General features: G+C 37.3%; 1 protein-coding gene across 11 annotated transcripts in view; it reads left to right on the top strand.

The window, feature by feature from the left end:
- The window catches only part of DENND1A (DENN domain containing 1A), a 191,663-nt gene that overhangs the window by 24,636 nt on the left and 148,527 nt on the right, over positions 1-18,500 (top strand). For all 11 annotated transcript variants that reach the window (XR_011089171.1, XR_011089169.1, XR_011089170.1 and 8 more), the window contains one exon: positions 8,953-8,996. Coding sequence is in view for 6 of the 11 variants with exons in the window: in XM_068657021.1 (XP_068513122.1) it covers positions 8,953-8,996 (44 nt within the window). In the remaining 5 variants the exon portion in view is untranslated. The remainder of the gene's footprint in view (positions 1-8,952; positions 8,997-18,500) is intronic.

Below are 18,500 nucleotides of genomic sequence, written 5' to 3'. Positions count from 1 at the left end.
AAAAGCAGTATTACATATTACATTACAATGTTATTCCTGGCTTTCTTCAAAACAACAAAGAGAAATAGAAGTTAGCTGGCTGAGACAGGAAAATAGAAAATGTGACATTATTTAAAAGGTTCTCTCTTAAAATTAATTGAATAAGGATTTTTTTGAATGGAAGTGCTTATTAACATGCCAATGTTATTAATTAAGTTGGCTATAAACTGTCACTTTATCAAACATAAATGTTTTATTTTTGCTGTAAAAAGCTAGCTTGATGAAACTTTTTTGAGGGCTACGTATGCTTGACCCTTCAGCAGAAACGGTAATCTTGGGAAAGCAGATAGGCGTACGTAAGCAATTGGAAATACATGTCTTGTAAATATTAAAGGAGGGTGACTGTTTCCTGTAAAAATGTCAAATTTCTAGTTGCTTTGGTCTTATCTTGCATAACTTGAGAATTTGCATTCTGGAAATGAAAGCTAACTAGGCAGATTTATGCAGGCAGTGCTCGTGTTGGGTATTGCTGAACTCCAGACGATGCACTAACTCGATTTCCATTTGCTGCCTGTAGTTCCATGTGGGGAAGGTCTCTTTACTTTTCTTCCTTTATTGCTTCGGAGACATGACAATTTTTTAATTTAATTTTTTGTCTTTTAAATCTTAACCTGTGTGGTACTGGCACTTCCAGATTGTCACATTTAAATCATAGCATGAAATATTGGTTAACAATTTCTTACATATTTTCAGGACAAGGAGGGCTTGCCAGCTGCTGTTGAAGTGAAGAGGCTGTCACCAGGCAACTCTGCTGTCTCAGAATATAAATACAAAGAGGCAGGAGAGAAGCGAATTCAGAATTCAAGGAGCATATCTCCTTTAAATTTATAGTGTGGTGAAAACAATTACAAGAAAAAAATCCTGATCAAGCAGAAGTCAATTAAAAATTATTAAAAAAAACAACCAAACAAAAGACAACAGAGGCCTGCTTAACTGGTGTGCTCCTCCTCAGCTTCTGCATTTAACCTGCTTTGTATGATTATTACAGGCAGCCTGTACACCATTTCAAAACACTTCATATTTAATTTTAAAAGCCCGACTTTGTGGGTTTCTTAGACATTGAATTAGGATGTTATTTAATTGTATTTTCTAAGTTTTAGCCACTGTGTAATTTGGCTAAAATTTCAGGGAAAACAGAATTTAAAGTGTAACCCATTTGAAATTTGCTCCTGGAGTTTGGCTTAGATTTCAACCAACCCAGAAATGTGCTATCATTTGGAGAACAGATGGTTATAAAGAGAAATATCCCCTTAAGTGCACAGTAAGGCAAACTCAAAAGATTCATCAGCTGGGCTGTAATGCGGACTTGAGGTATCACCAGAGTAATTACCCACTGCATATATAAGAACTGAAGACCTCAAGTAAAGACGTTAGAAACATGTAGCAAACAGGATTTGAAATAAGTACTTTTAAAGTAAACTTAAGTAAAATTTTGATTAAACTTCCATATGAGAATCCAAGACATTGAACAACAGCAGTTGAAGATGGACACGATACCTTATAAAAGGGTCTATCTAGTCTGATACATGACTTTTCTGATGACCTTTTACTAATCACTTGTCATATCTTGACTCTGACACGTTTTCTTTGGTCTGTTGCTTCTTGTTCCCATCACCCCGTGGTGCTCTGGAAGGGAAGAGCCGAACGTGTTCCTCGGGACAGGAGGGAGTTGCTTCATGCTGCAGGAGAGGCTTGAAATAAAATGTGGACTACATCGACTCTTCAGTTTTAGGTCTCGTGGTTATGTTTGTGTTAACATTTCGATCAGACATAGCTACAATGTTTTTTGCTAGCTCTCTGATACTGTTTCATGGTACATTTGTTTTTCAAATGGAATTGAAACAAAAGAACAGATTCTGTCAAAGTTGTTACTCTTCCAGAGGAAGGGGGAAACACCATCCTTGACTGGGCCATTTTTGTGTAGTGGGAGGTCTGTGTGGCACTACGTACCCTTCAAATGACAGGACAGTGCAACAGCCTGACATGACAGCAGCTCCTAAGCAGGTATTTGCTAAGAGGAAAGGAACGTAGCCCCTTCCTGCTGTACGAGACAAGGAGTGTTTTTCACAGTTCTTATCCAAAAAGTGAGAAGTGTTTCTCCTTTTTTTTTTGTTTTGTTTTGTTTTGTTTTTTTGTTTTGTTTGAAATGTAGTCACCTGTGTGAATATTTCCATTACTATTCTTAAGTTGTAGTTTTGAATATTGCACCTCCTGCATGCGCGTACAGGGCATGTTGGTGTTGTGATGATTTGGGATAACTTAATTGTATGGGTTGTGATGCTGGCAGTATTTGGTTTTGTGCTTCTGCTGTTTACTTTTTTAGTATACTTTGCAAGTCATGATTACAGAATTTTCTTTTACATCTTGGCGGTTTTAGGACTTTTACACTTACAGAATAAGGAATACTTTAACAAGAAAAAATGAAGTCTTAAAAGCTTTACATTCAGAAAAAAATCCTATTATAGGTATTGTCTGAGTGAATTTGTTCTGAGGCTTCTGGTCTATATTGTGTTTAGGGTTTTCCTCTCCCTCGTTTTCTCCCCCCTTTCCCTCCTCCCCCTGCCCCCTCTCTGTGCTGTTCTGTTATCTGCACGCCAAGCTTGCAGCGGTTTGGGGGCAAGCAGAAGTGTTTGGCTGTGCTGAATACAGGACATCAAGGAGTTTGCAGAGGTTTGGAAAGAAGTTTAAATTACTTTTTCATACTATAATGTGTTACGGGTGTTGAAATTGAAGCTGCTCTGAATGGAATCCCATTTCATTTTAAAGGGACAAAAAAAGAATTGCAACTATAAAGACCTTAAAGAAATGAATGCCTTAAATCACTTAGTGAGGAAAAATGAAGTAATTATCACTATATAATAAACTTAAGTTTGCTTCATCTGAATGATTTGTAGCCAGCATGGATTAAAGAAGCTGATTTTTTTCTTTCAGATGGGTCATGATAATATATGTTGTTGCTTGTGTGGTTAACTGTGGGAAGTGTTTCTTGAGAATTTTTGAAGAACTTCCCTGGCTCGATAACTTCCTTATCTTTCAAATGCAGACCAATCTGAGTTGTGCTGGTTTTAGAAGTATTTAACCATGCTTCTTTTAAAAGCAAAACTCTTCACTTCATGATTGATGAAAAGTTGAGAGTAAAAGAGCAGCATAGTTACACTAATATGCCATTGTAGCATATTCCCATCCTGTCATCTGGAAAATTAAATCAGGTTACAGCCTGGATTAGCAGCTAGACTTTTGAGGAGGGGAAGGTAGTGTCTTAAATGCCATGAAATTGAACAATGGGATTATACAGTTCACAGCTAATTTCAGTATTCTTCCCTATTTGGCTTTTTGTTGAACAAGATTCTATAGGCAGTAATAATTTTTAGAACTTGGAAACTTCGTGAACTTGCTGTGTTCACATAGCGTAGGATCAATGCTTTGGGCTATCCCCTTGATGATATTCTGTAAATGCATAGGAAAGAGGCAAAATGCTGCTGTCACAGTGCAAGAAAGTTTTGTTCCTCTATCTCAGAGAAACAACATTGTCTTCTCTTCCCCCTTTTCAAAATAAAATGTTCAGTAACAGAAATTTCGTGTTCTGTTCATGCGAGAAATGCTTGAGGTGCTCTGTTGGTAGTTTCCCTAAAAAACACCTCTTCAAAGTGACAAAGGAAACAGCTTCAAAAATAAGCATGAGACCTATTTTTATGTGTATTTTTTTTTTGGTTTTGTTGTTTCTCTAATTGGTTCTCCCCAGAACAGGGCATCCATGGTGGGTAACACGAGGAGGTGGTCTTTGGCCCAACAACGTTTTCTGGGCAGCAGTTGCTCTGTATGGAGCTGCACCCTCTGGGAAGAGGGCTTACAGTGGTGCGTAGGAGGTTGGTAAGAGAGCCCAGTCTGACTTCTGTGGAGTCACTTGCGAATCTTAGGGAAATTCATGATATACCATTGGTGCAAAAGCTTCTAAAGATAAGTATGAGCATCAAGAATCAAATAAAGTTGACTCTTTTTAGTACCAACAGTTTTAATTTAGAATCTGATTATGAAATACTTGGTTAAGACACAAACGTGACCGCTGAGAGTTTTTACTGACAGTAGTGGTGGTGATTAAAGCTGAATATTGAAGTCCTGTTTGAGCTGCCCTTCATTGGTATGCCTGTTTGCCACTCTTCAGAAGTTGGATGTTGTGGCTGCTGTGGCTTGAGGCAGGCATAGATCACTAGGCAACTTGTGCTGATATTTTCAGAGGCGAGCTGAGCCTTACTGAGTAATCGTCACATTTGTTTTGTAGATGTTTATATTTCATAAAGTCAGTGTCTGTCTCACTTTATTGTGTATGTAAACACAGTTGAAAATACCTTCTAAATGAATGTTGCATTAGCAATGAAGAATGGATAAAGTGATGAAAGCTGTAATGATGTGTGACATAGTCTCCCTTTCCATTATGTAGTGTTTTCCAAATAAGGATGCTGAAAGTTTAGTAAACATTCCCAGACCGTATAAAAGCTGAAGTGATGGAGCTGATGCAATGTAAAATATAAAGTACTTGTAAAAATATGCGGACATGCAAGCATTTGGTTGCCAGGCATAATTTAAAGGTGGTTTTCTTAACTGTAGGGTTCCAGGTTATGTCAATTCTGATGCTGTTATGTCATCAAAAGCAGGCTGTATACAAAGTGTGCATCCCAGTGTCTTGATCAACAGGTACGTGACGCTGAGGGCGATTCCACGAGGTACTTTGTGCATCCGACTAAGTACATGTTGCTGTTATTTCCACTGAAATTAGTGGGTGAGAAATGAAGTTAAATTTCATGCATTGTGGATTAAATTAAATTTCTTATAATGTATACAGTTGATTGACAATATATATATATATTTATTTATATTAAAGACAATAAAGCTTCAGATTGTCACAGCACTATGATCCATTTTTGGGGATTAAAATGCAATTGTAGACTGTGCTTTGGATGAGAATGAATTAACCTTGAACCTCTACAAACCACCTCAGGTGTAGACTCTGATCACAGTTGTGTCTTTTTTAAATTACAATGTGGAAATGTTAAATATGGGGAGATGCAATAGTGCAATATATGTGAGGGCATCCATTTGCCATAGGACAAGTTCAGAAGTTCTCATTTCCCTAGTCTTGAAGAAAATCCGATTTACTTCAGTTGGGTTGAGTCCCCACAGCACAGCAAATGGTCAGCAAATTTCCTCCTGTCTTATTGAACCTTGCAGCGTGTATATCTTACTATCTAACTTTAAAAGATTGAAATAATTTATCTTTTAGTATACATATTGAAAGACAAGTAGAAGTGGTACGGTACTAGTTCAGAACTAAAGAAGATTTAACAGCAGAGGGAAAATTATACTACAGTAAATAAGCTGCTGTGGGTAAGAATTTGGAAACTCTCCCCATCTTGGGTTACTTAAATTATTAAAAGGCTCATTTTCATAATGTCTCGTACCTGTGCTTTTTGATATTCTTTGTTAGTGTTTTGTTTTTTTCTTTCAACTTTCTCCCATTAGCCATCTCACTGAAGGCACAATAGAAGCAAAAGATATTCTGGGTATTTACTCACAATTTATGAGAAACTGCTGGGCTGGCTGACCTGTAGGCAGGGTTCTGAAACTGTGCCATACCTGCCTCCTGCGGTATGCAAAGTACGGCAGCAGCAGACAATCCACGCTGCCTTTTCTCAGGAGACACAGAGGCCGGCCTTGTGTGCCTGCACGCAGCCGACTGCGCGGCGTGGAGCTGGCAGCCACCATCGCTGCTGCGCCGGGAGGGGAGGCCACGGGGTGGGCAGCAGGAGCACGGGGCATGGGGCCGCTGCTCCTGGGGCTGCTGCTGCTCTTGTGGGGCCGCTGCTCCTGGGGCCGCTGCTCCTGGGCCGCTGGGTCACGGTTATTTCTGTGGCAGGAGCACCGACACCGTTCTGTTTTGGGAGCAACAGTCTTAAGCTAATATAAAGGTGACCTGATTTTTGGTGTGTCTTAAAGACCTTAGCTAGTGTGTATTATCTCACACTGCTCACTAGTGTGTATCATCTCCAAAGAACAAATAATCAGAAATTCCTGATTTCTGAAGTAATGAAGGAAAATCATTTTGTAGCAGATCAATTAAATGTTTCAGTAACTTTGAAATTGAAATACCTCCCCATTACTAGCTATTGATTTCAAGGGCTGTTAAAGAAATATAGATTGTGATGTAGCGACTGGAAAACCTGTTATTGTTTGTTCCTCGTCACTGGTAATCATCCCAACTGCCTCGTTATTATGCACAGCGCTCAGTGGGAGACAATGGCCGGGAAGGGGCCAGTCCTGACAACTGTGCCCGTGCTGTTCAGAGCATATTCTCATCAACTGATGTACAAAATGTGGTCCTTGTAGAGAGATAAAGAGAACTGGGGGTCTTTTGGCTTCTTCTAAGTTGATGTATTTTGTCTTCCCTGTGGTAGGAACACATGTGGAATGGGAAAGGGTTTTCCTGTTTATTTTATATATATTTTATATTATTTCTATGGCCACTGCTTAGCCTCACTTCTTGAGAGCACATAAATTAGGTGTAGGAAAATAATGTAATTTTCTGTAGGAAAAACCATATTTAAGTAAAAACTCGGAGTGAAAGTTGATATATATGAACCAAAATTAAACCATAAAAGGCTAACAAAAAAAAAAAATCATTTGCTGTGATTTTTAAGTTACTGCAATCCTGTTTTGTCTCAGTTCAGTGAGAGTGGTCTGTAAGGTAGCTTCAGAGATGGGAAAAGCACCAGCTTGTATTTATTTGCCTGTGACATCTTTTTAGCTAATAGATTTTATCAGCCAGCGTTAGCATCTTGCAGAGGGGTGCACAATGCAACTCTGTCTTCTGGATGATGATCTCAATATGAGCTTTCGGGGTTTATCTGAATGCTGTCAAATATGTTCCTGTAGGCCTTGCTGCCAGCGACGCACCTGCTCTTACACACACACTATTTGTGTGGTTAATCCGGTTTGTATTTTTAAAGAATGGCAAATGTGGATTGCAATTGATGGAGGAATGTGTTAACCGTAAACAGCATGGATTTATGTTGCAGTTTAATTCCTTATTTTCTTAAAAATGGATACATGATAAAATGCTGTGTGTGACTGTGTATGCGTATACATCCGAGCATTTCTGTTAAGCCTGGGAGCAATGGGTCAGCAGAAAATGGTGTGCAGGGGGAATGCCAGTATTGTGCTCCAGGCTCCTTCACCAATTTCTTAAGAAGTGTCATGTGCTTCGGTATACAAAGTAAGGTGTTAATTTCTTTCAGTGATCATCATTTCATGTGAAATTCTGAAAGATGAGCCTCAAATAATTTATTTTAAAAATATTTAAAAATATGTATCATAGTAGATATTAGTTTCTTCTTACCAATGATATTGTGCTTGCTTTGCTGAAATATGAAAAGTATCGTCCTGTAAGTTGTAACTTGAAACACTTGAGTGTAAGGGACTCTTGGTGTGAGTTCAGCTCTTCTCATTTATTTGCATTTTTGTACACTTAACGTAGAGATGTAAGAATTGTCAAACTAAGGTTTAAAAGGTGATCTCTTGCTTTACAGTTTGTTCTTTGAATGCTCATATGCATGCATAAAATTTGTGATATTGTGTATACCGTTGTATAATAGTAAAATGTATAATAAAGCATCTGAATGTCTGGAAAAGTTAAGCTAGGAAGTTGTTTATTAACTTACACTCTTGCTGTAATTCTGATTTTAAAATGAATACGCCTTAACAGAAAGTTTGCATCTGCTAGCAATTGAATTGCCAATCAACTAATTTATTACTAAAATAAACGTTGCCAATGAGAAATCTGGGGTGGGACTATGGTAAAACAACAGTGTATGGTGCTTGTGTCATAAAAACGAGACTCTTCCCCCCAAGCCTCAGTTACGCTGTGGTATAACACTGATGGAGCAGTAGTGATTGCGTGTGCAACTTGTCCCAACATAACAGTCAAAATTTGTGGAAACACAGTAGAAAGAGTGAAGCATCTGGTAAGGGTGTAGCCAGAGTGCCACTCTGCAGGCAACCGAAACCAAGGGAGTTTGTGCAAATGGTAGAAACTGAATAGAGAACTGGTTGGTTTTTCTATGTGTTACACTATTTATTCTGAACTCATGCGTGATTGTTGTATTTTATTTTATTTTATTTTATAATTAGATAATTTCTTTCTAGTCTGGAATCTGGCCTTCGCAGCCATATTCGTTTGAAAAATGGATGGCTTTGAAGCATGCTGTTCTAAATAGGTTGTCATATAAATAATTTCAGTCATAATTTCAAAAACAATTTTGTTGTTTTATGAACATCTCTAATTAAATTTAACATAACTTCTCAGGGAATATTGCCATGATATTTTTTCTGACAAGCCAAAGGAATAAGGACAGTGCATCAGTCTGAGTGCTTGCTAATCGGAAGTGTTTAACATTTGTTTTCGTGATGGCACACAGGTTCAGGACCACATTAATTAGCTCTTTCAAATTCTTGATGAATGTTTTGTTTTCTAAGGAGTGTAACTTTTCTGTTAACATTAATTTGAAGTAGTATTTTACGTCAGCCAGAAAGCTATCGCACAACGTAACTGCCTAAAATACAGTGTAGCATCAAGATGCGTTATAAAATTATATGTAGATGTATGTGTGTACATGTACACACATTTATGTTTTCATCTGTTTTGTGTGTGTATGTTTTATATACACTTTTCCTCTTTCTGGAGGAGGGTAAAGGGAGAGCCTTGAAAAGTCCTTCCCTGCTCTTATCAACATAGCAGCCTCAGCTGCCCTCCTTGGATCCCCTGCCAGGGTTGCTATCATCTTCTGATCAAATATTAATGTGTGATTCTCTGCTTGCTCACTAATCCAAAGCCAATTAATATTATCTGTCAATTATTTACAGATCCTGAGGTGCGGAGGCAATTCCCAGAGGACTACAGTGACCAGGTTTGGAATGCGTAATTAATTTTTTACATGACAAAATTTATTTCAGGGTTGTTCAACATATTATTGCTGCTCTTTTTACTGAAAGAGATAAATGCATTCTTAGAAAGAAAAAGAAGCTATAATTAGGAGAAGAGGATAAAAACATTTTCACATTTAAAGCAGAAAACGGAAGAATTTTGGATCTCGTAAGATTGTTTTACAATCTAGCTTTTACAAGCGAACATGAGAGCGGAAAGGAAAATTGATTAATAAATTTCACTTTTTGCCTTTAGGTGCCACAGTCTGCAGTTCATTTGGCAGTCCTCACTTCATTGTCTGAAAGGTTTATGGCTATATTTAACTGGGCACCTGGCACTACAGTGCATTTTTTAAATTCTTGCCTGATCATGCAGTCTCAAGTGTGTTTCAAAAAGATGGTCTAAAATTATGCCTGAGCAGGTAGAACGCACAGGTATTTATCGTTTGGTTAATACACGCATTGAATCTGATTTTTTTTTTCACAAGATCTCTAGGTGACTTTGAAATTAACAACTTCAAGTTACCTCGTGTTTTACTGTGTCTCATTAGTAGTGGATTGGGGCAGGGGTTAGAGGTTAGGGAGAGGGGATTATTACTGCGGTGTCTGTAAGTACTACTGGAGTTAATGCGCTGTTGTTGTTTGTCAATGTTTAGGGCAAGTGCTGCATTTAGGTTGTGAGTGCAAGCTGATTTCTTGCACCTTTGTTTCTGGGAAGTGCTGAAGTTATGGCACTATATAACTATTTAATATAACAATAAATTTTGCCTCAATGAGTCTCTGATTTTAAGTTAGGGTCAGCAGAGCTATTTTATTTCAGATCCTTTCCCTTTAATTACTTTTTTTTATGCAATATGAAATTTTGTGGCACTTAGTCTAATGCATTTAACAATTGTTTAGACATGATAGCTCATCAGCACCGGAACAAATGTTTTCCTAAGTAGCTCTAATGACTCAATGCAATGGGACCTTGACCAGGGCCTCTGAGTGCTTTTGTTGTTGTAGTAGTAGTACAGTAGTAATATTTTATTTTTTATTTTTTCTGTCAAAGCAGCTATACAGCAGCCTATTTTTCACTAGACTTTATTTTTAGGGCTTCCTTTACACACAAAGTATAGCATGGAGTTAAACTCTTTGAGAGGACGATGTTCTCATTGCTGCTGTCTGTAATATGTGAATAGAGAGATGCCAAAGTTTGTATTTATGTGATAGACTAATGTAATTCAGCATGTTGTAGGCTATCAGGTTAGTCATCTCTGAACTGATGGTCCTTTAGAGCTGGTACACTCAATCGTGCCTATATTCAAAGTATTACAGGAGTCTTGTACATAAAATTAACTTCATAAAATTGCTAAGGGTTTTCTTCTTTCTCCTGCAAATAATTAGTCTTTTGTAATATTGCTATGAATTTGCAAGATGGAATCAAAGTCAGAGGAGCCACAGGCTCCTATAATTCTTAAGTTGTTCACCTGGTTATAGACAGAATTTTCTATCACTGTTTTCAGACTGTCAAAAACACAGTAGTGGGTTTGTGTGTGCAGTGGAATGGGATAGATTTTAAAATCATCAAATATCTTGCACATACAAACTTTTAGGGAAAGAAAAAAAAAAAAGGAGACTAAACTTCCCAAACTTGCAGTGGATTAAAAACCAAAAACAAAAAACATTTTCTGTCATGATCCACAGAAGGAATATTTTCTAAGTTAACTGTAAAAAGAGAACTTGACCAGAGTTGATGTAGATTTGAAAAATCTCTTAATTGTGAATATTCAAGGAGGCTAGAGGAAAAAAGACGTGGAAAGGAAGAACTACATCTGTATTTTTTCTGGTTAACTGGAGGTCTGACAAACACATTGGTTGCAAATCAGTCAAGTAGGTTTATTTCTTGAAACTTCTGGTTAACTATTTTAGAAGAAAAAATTAGAAGTGCTATGTCATTTACGATGAAGATGCACACTACAAAACCCTTGTTTTTTTTTTCTGTACATACTCTTTATGCAAAAGGGAGATACGATATGCATGTTAGCGCAGGCAAAAATTGTTTCTAGCAATCAAACATTTATGATTTAATCCAGAAGGAATATTTGAGTTAAATCAACACAAGGTAAAGCACTTATTAATAAGAAAAAAAAAAGCAAGATTTTTTTATTCATCTAAATTATCAGTGCTTGTTTTTACATACAATGTATTTCCCATGTACCAGTACATCTGATCAGAGACCCTCGCTGCTGCTAGATGTTTTATTCTGTGTGTTCTTTGTACCTTACAGTAAAAGAATCTGTCACAAATTATTGTGCCTCACTGCTTTAGAAACTGAGAAAAAAGGGAGGTTAGATTGACATCTGTGACTGAATAATGATGACCAGCCTTTTGGCTCCCCTTGAGCCACAAAGCTAGCATTGCCTTTAGAGAGGAAAAAGGAGTAAGAAGAAAGGGGAGGGATAAAAGAGAGTTACAAATCTGTGGTCCCGGAGATGTATTACTGTTGGGCCAGTTGTCTGCGTGGTATGATAATCCATTTTGATCTTCTGTCTTAATTGTCTGCTAAAGACAAATGGGCAGTAAAAGTTCATCAGTTTCATCTTTTGCTTCTCATTTAGAGACAGAATAAATGATCCATCGCTACAGAAGAAACCTTTCTTTCTGACACGGAAGTAATGCAGACCCAACACGTTTTATTAAAATATTTCTCCCTCATTATTTCAGTCCTCTCAGCTCTGATAGATCTTACTGTTTCATGAAAAATGTAATCTGAAATGTAAATAAGGGGTTTGATACAAAGTAAGGAAGTAATGAGCAGGCTAGCCACATTGTAGGAATTTTGATTGTAATTACTGACAAAGTGAATTCTGCGTGTCCTGATTTTTTCCCCCAAGTTGTCTTTGACACGTTCAGACCACAATGACATCTACGGTTTAAATCTGCTAAATAACTGTATAACGGAATATTTTATAGAAAATGTCATAGCCAAGGTACCTTTGGAGCCGTACTAAGAAACGAAAATGCTAATGATTGCTCCAGGCCACTTGAAATGGTTAAAACTTGGGGGCTTTTTTTGAATGGCAGAAGGGGGTGGGGGGGCTGAAATGATTTTGAGATAGCTTTTTAGATATATTAACTTTTGGGGGTGCTCCATAATAGCTTTTAAGAATAAAATGTGTATTTATGTATATGTGGTTGTATATAACAGGAAATGCAGTAATTGACATTAAAAGCAACAGTTTTGAAGCGCTAGCATTTTAGGAATTATCTTAAAATTTAACACAGTTGAAAAGTTAGATATATTTTTATGATGTGAACTCTTTTTTTTTTTTTTTTTTTTTTTTTTTGTAAAATATCATTGCTATAATTAGAAACACTCTTCTAAAAACAACCAAAACCAACCAACAACAGTCTAGAAGAAAAAGTTCTGCCCTTCTGGATTTTTGGTTTGGGCTCCTAATAAAGATATCACAGTGAAGTTCATTTTTTGCAGGTGAAATCCTGTGCTCTGTTGGAATATTATAAACTTCTAACCTATGGCTGTATCACTTCACGTGTATCACCATAGGAACTTCGCCTGTCCACTATTCTGAAGGTTGATTACAAGATTAACAGCTATCCTGGGCTAGCTAATTTTAATGTGAGGAAGATTTTTGCAAAGATGTGAACTTCTATCAGAAATAATGTTTCAGCAAACAGTCAGTATATAAAATATGAAAATAGCAAATAATTAATGGAAGGTGTAGCTGGAATAACAAAATTTTGTAAAATGCACTCTATTTTTAAAATGGCTTTTTTTTTCAGTAGCTCATCATTCAGTTCCTCACTGTTTAAGTCTTTATAGTTTGTCTGGAAGGGAAAGAAAAAACCGTGGTGATAGTTCCCACCTGTGAGCTACTTCAAGCAGGTCCGATAACTTGTCTGTAATTTGCTGAAGTACCGTATGTGTCAGTTCCAACAAGAAGGACTGAGGTGTGCATGCTTGCAAGCTGATTGCTACTTCTATTCTGCAGGTAATTTTTGTTTCCACTGGCATTGAAACAGAGGTTGTAATGAAACCAACAATCTTTATACATTTATAGAAACTATAAAACTTTTATGGCGGTCTTTATATAGAAACTAATGGTCTGTCTCGTACAAAGTCTATGAGCATTGTAGAAACATTGCACACGGAAAACTAAAAAGCACCCTTTCTTTGTATCACTGTAAGAGTTGTGCGATTGGAGAACATGAACTGGAGCTCCATAACTGGAGCATAAATCCGCATCTTGCAAAACCTGTGTGCACGAGGAGGACTGAGTTGGTTGAACAGCGCTGATTATAATACAGTTTAATTTTTCTGAATTGTGCATAGTATTTTCAGTATGAAGTTCTTGCCTTTGCAGGTTGCATACACTTCGCAAAAAAAATATCTTAAGAGTAATTTGAAATAACAGCTATTTCGCAAGTGGATGAAGAAGTTGGATTGGGAAGGCTGAGTAATTAGCCATCTAGAAAGTGTAGAAAATTGGTTCTAGTGGTCTAGTAAGAAATATGCAGTGTTTGATACTCACTTCTGAAGCTTTTGATACTGTCAGCTTGTATAGAGCTATCATGCTACGTTCATGGAGCTTTTTTTTTTTTTTTTAAGTCAAAGCCTAATAAAACCTAGTGTAGGACAGTTATAAATATTTTCCTTGTACAGTGACCCCTATTGACTGGGTAGTGGTAAAACAGTGGCATGAATGGAAACCTTTGTGTGGGGTAGGCAAGCAGCCTGTGCAACGTGCAAGGAGATGCCCTTGTTGTACCTATACCTCCGTACAGATGATGTAGCTGCTGGCTCAGTGCTGCTGAAGCATTCTGTGGACAACTTATCCTCCAACAGCAAAGCTGGGTTCTTTGGGTCAAGTCTTGAGAGAATGGACAGGACTCATTCAGGGGTTTTGGCTATAAAATGGAGTTTTTCCTGAAGTTGGAGGCTTTTTCTAGAGTAGAACTATATCATTTAATATGTGAAAGTGGGGAAAAAAAAACAAACATATTCTTTTTTCACCCTGTCTCTTTATGTCATTGTCAAATGTTGCAAGTTTTTTTTGTTACCCTTCCTTTAGACCAAACAGGTGAGAGAAGTCTGTTTTCCTATCTATTTCTACTTATGTCTTTTGTGTGCCTCTCTAGTAGTATTTCATTAGTATTAAAACTAAAGCAGAGCCTCTTTTACTGCCTTTGTGTGTGTAGTAGGGTATACTACCCTTGTTCTAACCTTGAAAAATACATGGTAAGGATGATTTGCATCTTAATAGAACCTTTCACGTAATCTATTCATCCAAGCTCCATTTAAGAATTGAATTTAGTAAATCTAGGGATTATAGAAGTTAAATTTTTGAATGATGAGAGACTTGAGGCAGAGAACAGAGTAGCTGCTTTTAAGTACTCCCTCAGATCCTGAGCAGATTTCACGTAGCATCATAACAGTCCAGCTTTGTTTATTTCCTAGTATGTTTGTTTTACTACTACCAGGTGATATGCTGCAAAAGTGATTGCAGTGGATTTGTGTTGAGCAAAATAGTAATCAGTTCCTGGAAGAAGTAGTCCTGAAGGCTAAGGCATGCTGAGTGAGAAAGTACTCATAACTGTATCGTTTTTGTCCTTAATCTAAAGAGTTACTTCGTTTGTTCCTGTCTCTGAAAGACTTGAGCGGTTTTCCCCATTTGCTGTATCACTGAGAGCATCAGTGGTTTGTTTTTCCCATTTTGATGTCTGTATTTCAGAAATCGTGGGGCAGGGTAGCAGTGGTAAAAGTAGAGAAAACAAATCACAATCCGTTGCTGTTTTATCTTTTGAAGGAACCTTGACTTGATTTTGGACTGAGAGTACCTGAGATAGTGCAGGACTCCAAAGTCTGCGTGGGAAAGCCAGGGGCCAGAAGTGAGAATAGAAATGCAGGAGAAATTGGGGAAAAGTAACTCAAGCCCCTTTCTAAGCAATTTCAGTTTTCTTTCATATAAAATTTGAATCAATATTCAAAGTTCAGTAAACACAATTTGATTTCAGCACAAATTATTCAGTTGAGTGCAAATATTACTGGATACAATCGTCTGGCCTTTGTTATACAAGGGGTCAGACTAGATGATCATAATGGTCCCTTCTGGCCTTAAAAATCTGTGAATATATGAATAATTTAAAACCTGTCCTGACAACCCTTATTCGTTGAGGTAGTCATATTAAAATCCTGTGGGACTACTCGTGTGAGTAAAGGTTGTGGGATCAGGCCTAAAGTGAGTAATCATTATCACTTATGTTTAAATTTATTGATAAAACTATAAAATATTCACATCAAGTAAAGATGGGATTCTTTAAAATGGGAAATACTTATGAAATAATATTCTACTTTGGTTTAACCTGGACATTATCAAAATAATTTAGAAATTTTTCTTGTTTCAGTCTTCTGAAACTACGCGGTTCTCTGCTGGTGCTATAGATTAGTATATAAACAATTTATAAAATGTTGTTTTAATCTTAGTAATATGTAGAAAGTATCTTTGTTTTGTTGAAATAAGAATAAATTCAAGCTTCTAATAATAGGGTCAATATAGGCATATTAAAATTGTCAGCTCGTGTTAGTGCACTAGGTCGGCCTTGTTATGGTGGTTGTTGCATGCACAGCAATAGTGGGAAATGCTGCCCTTTGCAAACAGTAGAATGTAGAAACAAGATCAAAATAAACACCAGCAGGTAAGTGGAGTGGTCAAGGTTAGGGTTAGGAATTCATCTCAGATATGCCCCGTCTATATTAACTGTCGTGGTGTAGTTGAACAACACCTCAGTTGATAAGAGACCACTTTTAAATCAGGAGTTCAGTGGGATGAGTTAGTTCTCTAGCTTAAAGATCTGAATAGCTGATGGCTAAGTTTGTTTTTAAGAACTACTCACCAGGCATTGTTACTGCTTTGTCTTGCAGCACTTTCTCTTCCTTAATGTTTTCTATTGCTACTTCATTGTAGCTGTACTATTCAGCCTCTTGTTTAATGAAGTAAGGAGAGCCTTTGTTTTGTAGCTCCAAAAGTAGTCATTAATGCTGTAAAGTTTCCTGTGTATGTGGAGGAGGGAATTGTTCTTTGGATTCTTGCTCTTGCAACTTGTCTACCCATACCCCAGTGTATAAATGCATAAAAAAAGTGAAGCTAAAGCTTCGCTGATGGTGTTGTAAAGACAAAAAGCAAGCGGAAAATAAAAGTACAATTTTTATTTGCAGAGCATTCTGTGGCACGTAAAAGAACATCAAAACACGCAAAACAGCTTGTGCTTTGTTATTTAAATGGATCATCTTGAATTCTTGTAGCCAGGTGCGGAGGCTGTGAAAGGGAATTCTAGGAGACTGCTGTCACATGGGGTTTGTTGATTTCTGAGGTGGAAGCAGATTTCTGTGATTTATTGCTGACAGCAGATGGACTTCCTAGAGTTTGGGTGGAGTGGTGGTGCAAGGCAATGGCTAGGCATGACTTTTTATTGGCTCCCCCTACAACGCTGAGCTCTAAGATCACATCATCTGCCTATTTCTTTTCTGGAGAAAGAAAGAATTTTAGTATAAAATGTTGTTTCCTAAAGAAGTCAGCAGGTGATTTGCTTCTTCAGTAACACCAAGTATTCAGTTGTGGTCTTCTGCATGGCGTTTGGGCCTGCGCGCCCAGTATAGTTTGGGGGCTGTAGGGATGGGGTGCCCCACAGAACACGTAGTGCAGAACCCATGCAGGAGTGCTGGTGAAAGTAAGGGTGCTAAATGCCACGTGTACTCAGTTCCGAGTTACTCTAATGTAGAAAAATAATAGAATACGTGTTCTGGAAGGGATATATCTTTTAATACTTTGCTGTCCTAGCTGTGAAAGAGAACTAGTGTGTAAGAGTGTGTAACTGGAATTCTGAGATTTTAACATAATTTCCCGATGCTGCCATTTTTCAGAGCCATCAATATGAGGCCTGTATTGGCATGCTTGCTGTTCTTTCTAGTATGTCAGAATAATTTCATAAATGTACAGTACAAAGTATTTAGACTGTGTGATATGTTAATTGAATTTCCCAAATTATTTTGCATGTATTATTCTTTGTTCTTTCTTCTTCCTAGAGGAATGATGGGAAGATAGCCTGAAAGAAAGGGTTTGTTGGTGATTGATAGATGAGATTAATTGCTGTTCACATGCTCAAATTTTCACACATGTCTGCATAGCGGCTTAGAACTGGTAGCATATTATAAAGAAAAGTTGGAAACTAGTCTCTGTTGACACAGGGAAGTCCAAAGTTCTTAGCTTTATACTTGGAAAACTTAATTTCCACGTACACATTTTACCGTCTTTTTATGTATGTGCTGTCTCCTCCCTCAGCCCTCTCCCACGCAAAAACCGCTTTCCACAGATAAAAACATTTTTATAGCTTTCAGGTTTTGGTTCAGTATTTCATCGAGCATATTCTCATGTTTGGAAATCTGAAAGCTGTGAAAATATTAGTAAATTTGAAATACTGTATCCTCTTACAAAGTTCGGTTATCTAAGGTGTTCACTGACTGAATCTCATTTCTTGAAAGTATAATGTTAGAAAAGATTTTTTGTCCCTGGAGGCACCGGTGTCCTCATGGTATATCATCATTTTCTCCTTCCTTCTCCTTAAGAGAATTATCAGAGGTATGATGTGAATATAAGCCTGAGAAATGAGATCTCCTGAATTTTAAAAATTGGTCAACTGTTGCCCCCTTTGGGATAGTCATTCAGTTTTGATATGTTTCCTCACCAGCAAAAAGTAGCAAACACCTGCTAACACAGTCGATAATTAACTCCATTAGTGACTAGCTTTAAAGCACCTACAGAGCTACATGTTCTTCTCTCCAGCATTGAGGAAGATCTTGGTCATCGCAGATGGAAGACATTTGTGAACTGGTAAATCCATGGAATTGCATCAGTCTATGGTGTTTGATAGCACTGTGCTGGTCTATCTGTAGCATTTTTCTTAGCAGTCATATTTAATTTTTTTGAAGACTGTTCTAAGAGTGTTTTTCCATTTTCTTTAAATACAATCCCACGATGAAACTTTTTCTCATTGCTTCTCAGGAATTATGTATTTTGCTCAGTTGTTGGTTAGAATTCTTAATCTGGAGTTTATTTTCTCAAAAGGATGGCAATAATGGAGAATTTATTATTGAATTTATGATGAATTTCTGGAATTAACAAACTGAATTTGGTATGCACTCAGCCATTTTCTTTGGTAATCAGTGAAGGAAGAAATTGGAGCCTGGTGTTATTCTTTTATGCTTTTTAATACTTCGAAATTCTGTAAAAAATATTGTCAGTGAAGTGACTTAATTTTGCAGTGAAAGATGGTAGAATTTCTGTAATGATGCAGGTGGGAGAAAAGTGGTGCTGAAGTCCTCCTCTTCATAAAGGTGAAGAAGTTGTTGATGGCAAATTCTTACCTTGGTTTCTTAACCATAGAATTCTGCCGTTGTGTTTAATTGGACTGTTTGCTTTCAATATCGT

This window comes from Anas acuta, chromosome 20 (genome assembly GCF_963932015.1).
Source record: "Anas acuta chromosome 20, bAnaAcu1.1, whole genome shotgun sequence".
In the NCBI taxonomy this organism is placed as follows: Eukaryota; Metazoa; Chordata; class Aves; order Anseriformes; family Anatidae; genus Anas; species Anas acuta.
Note: the sequence above shows the minus strand (reverse complement) of the source record. Positions and strands in the feature narration are given on the sequence as shown.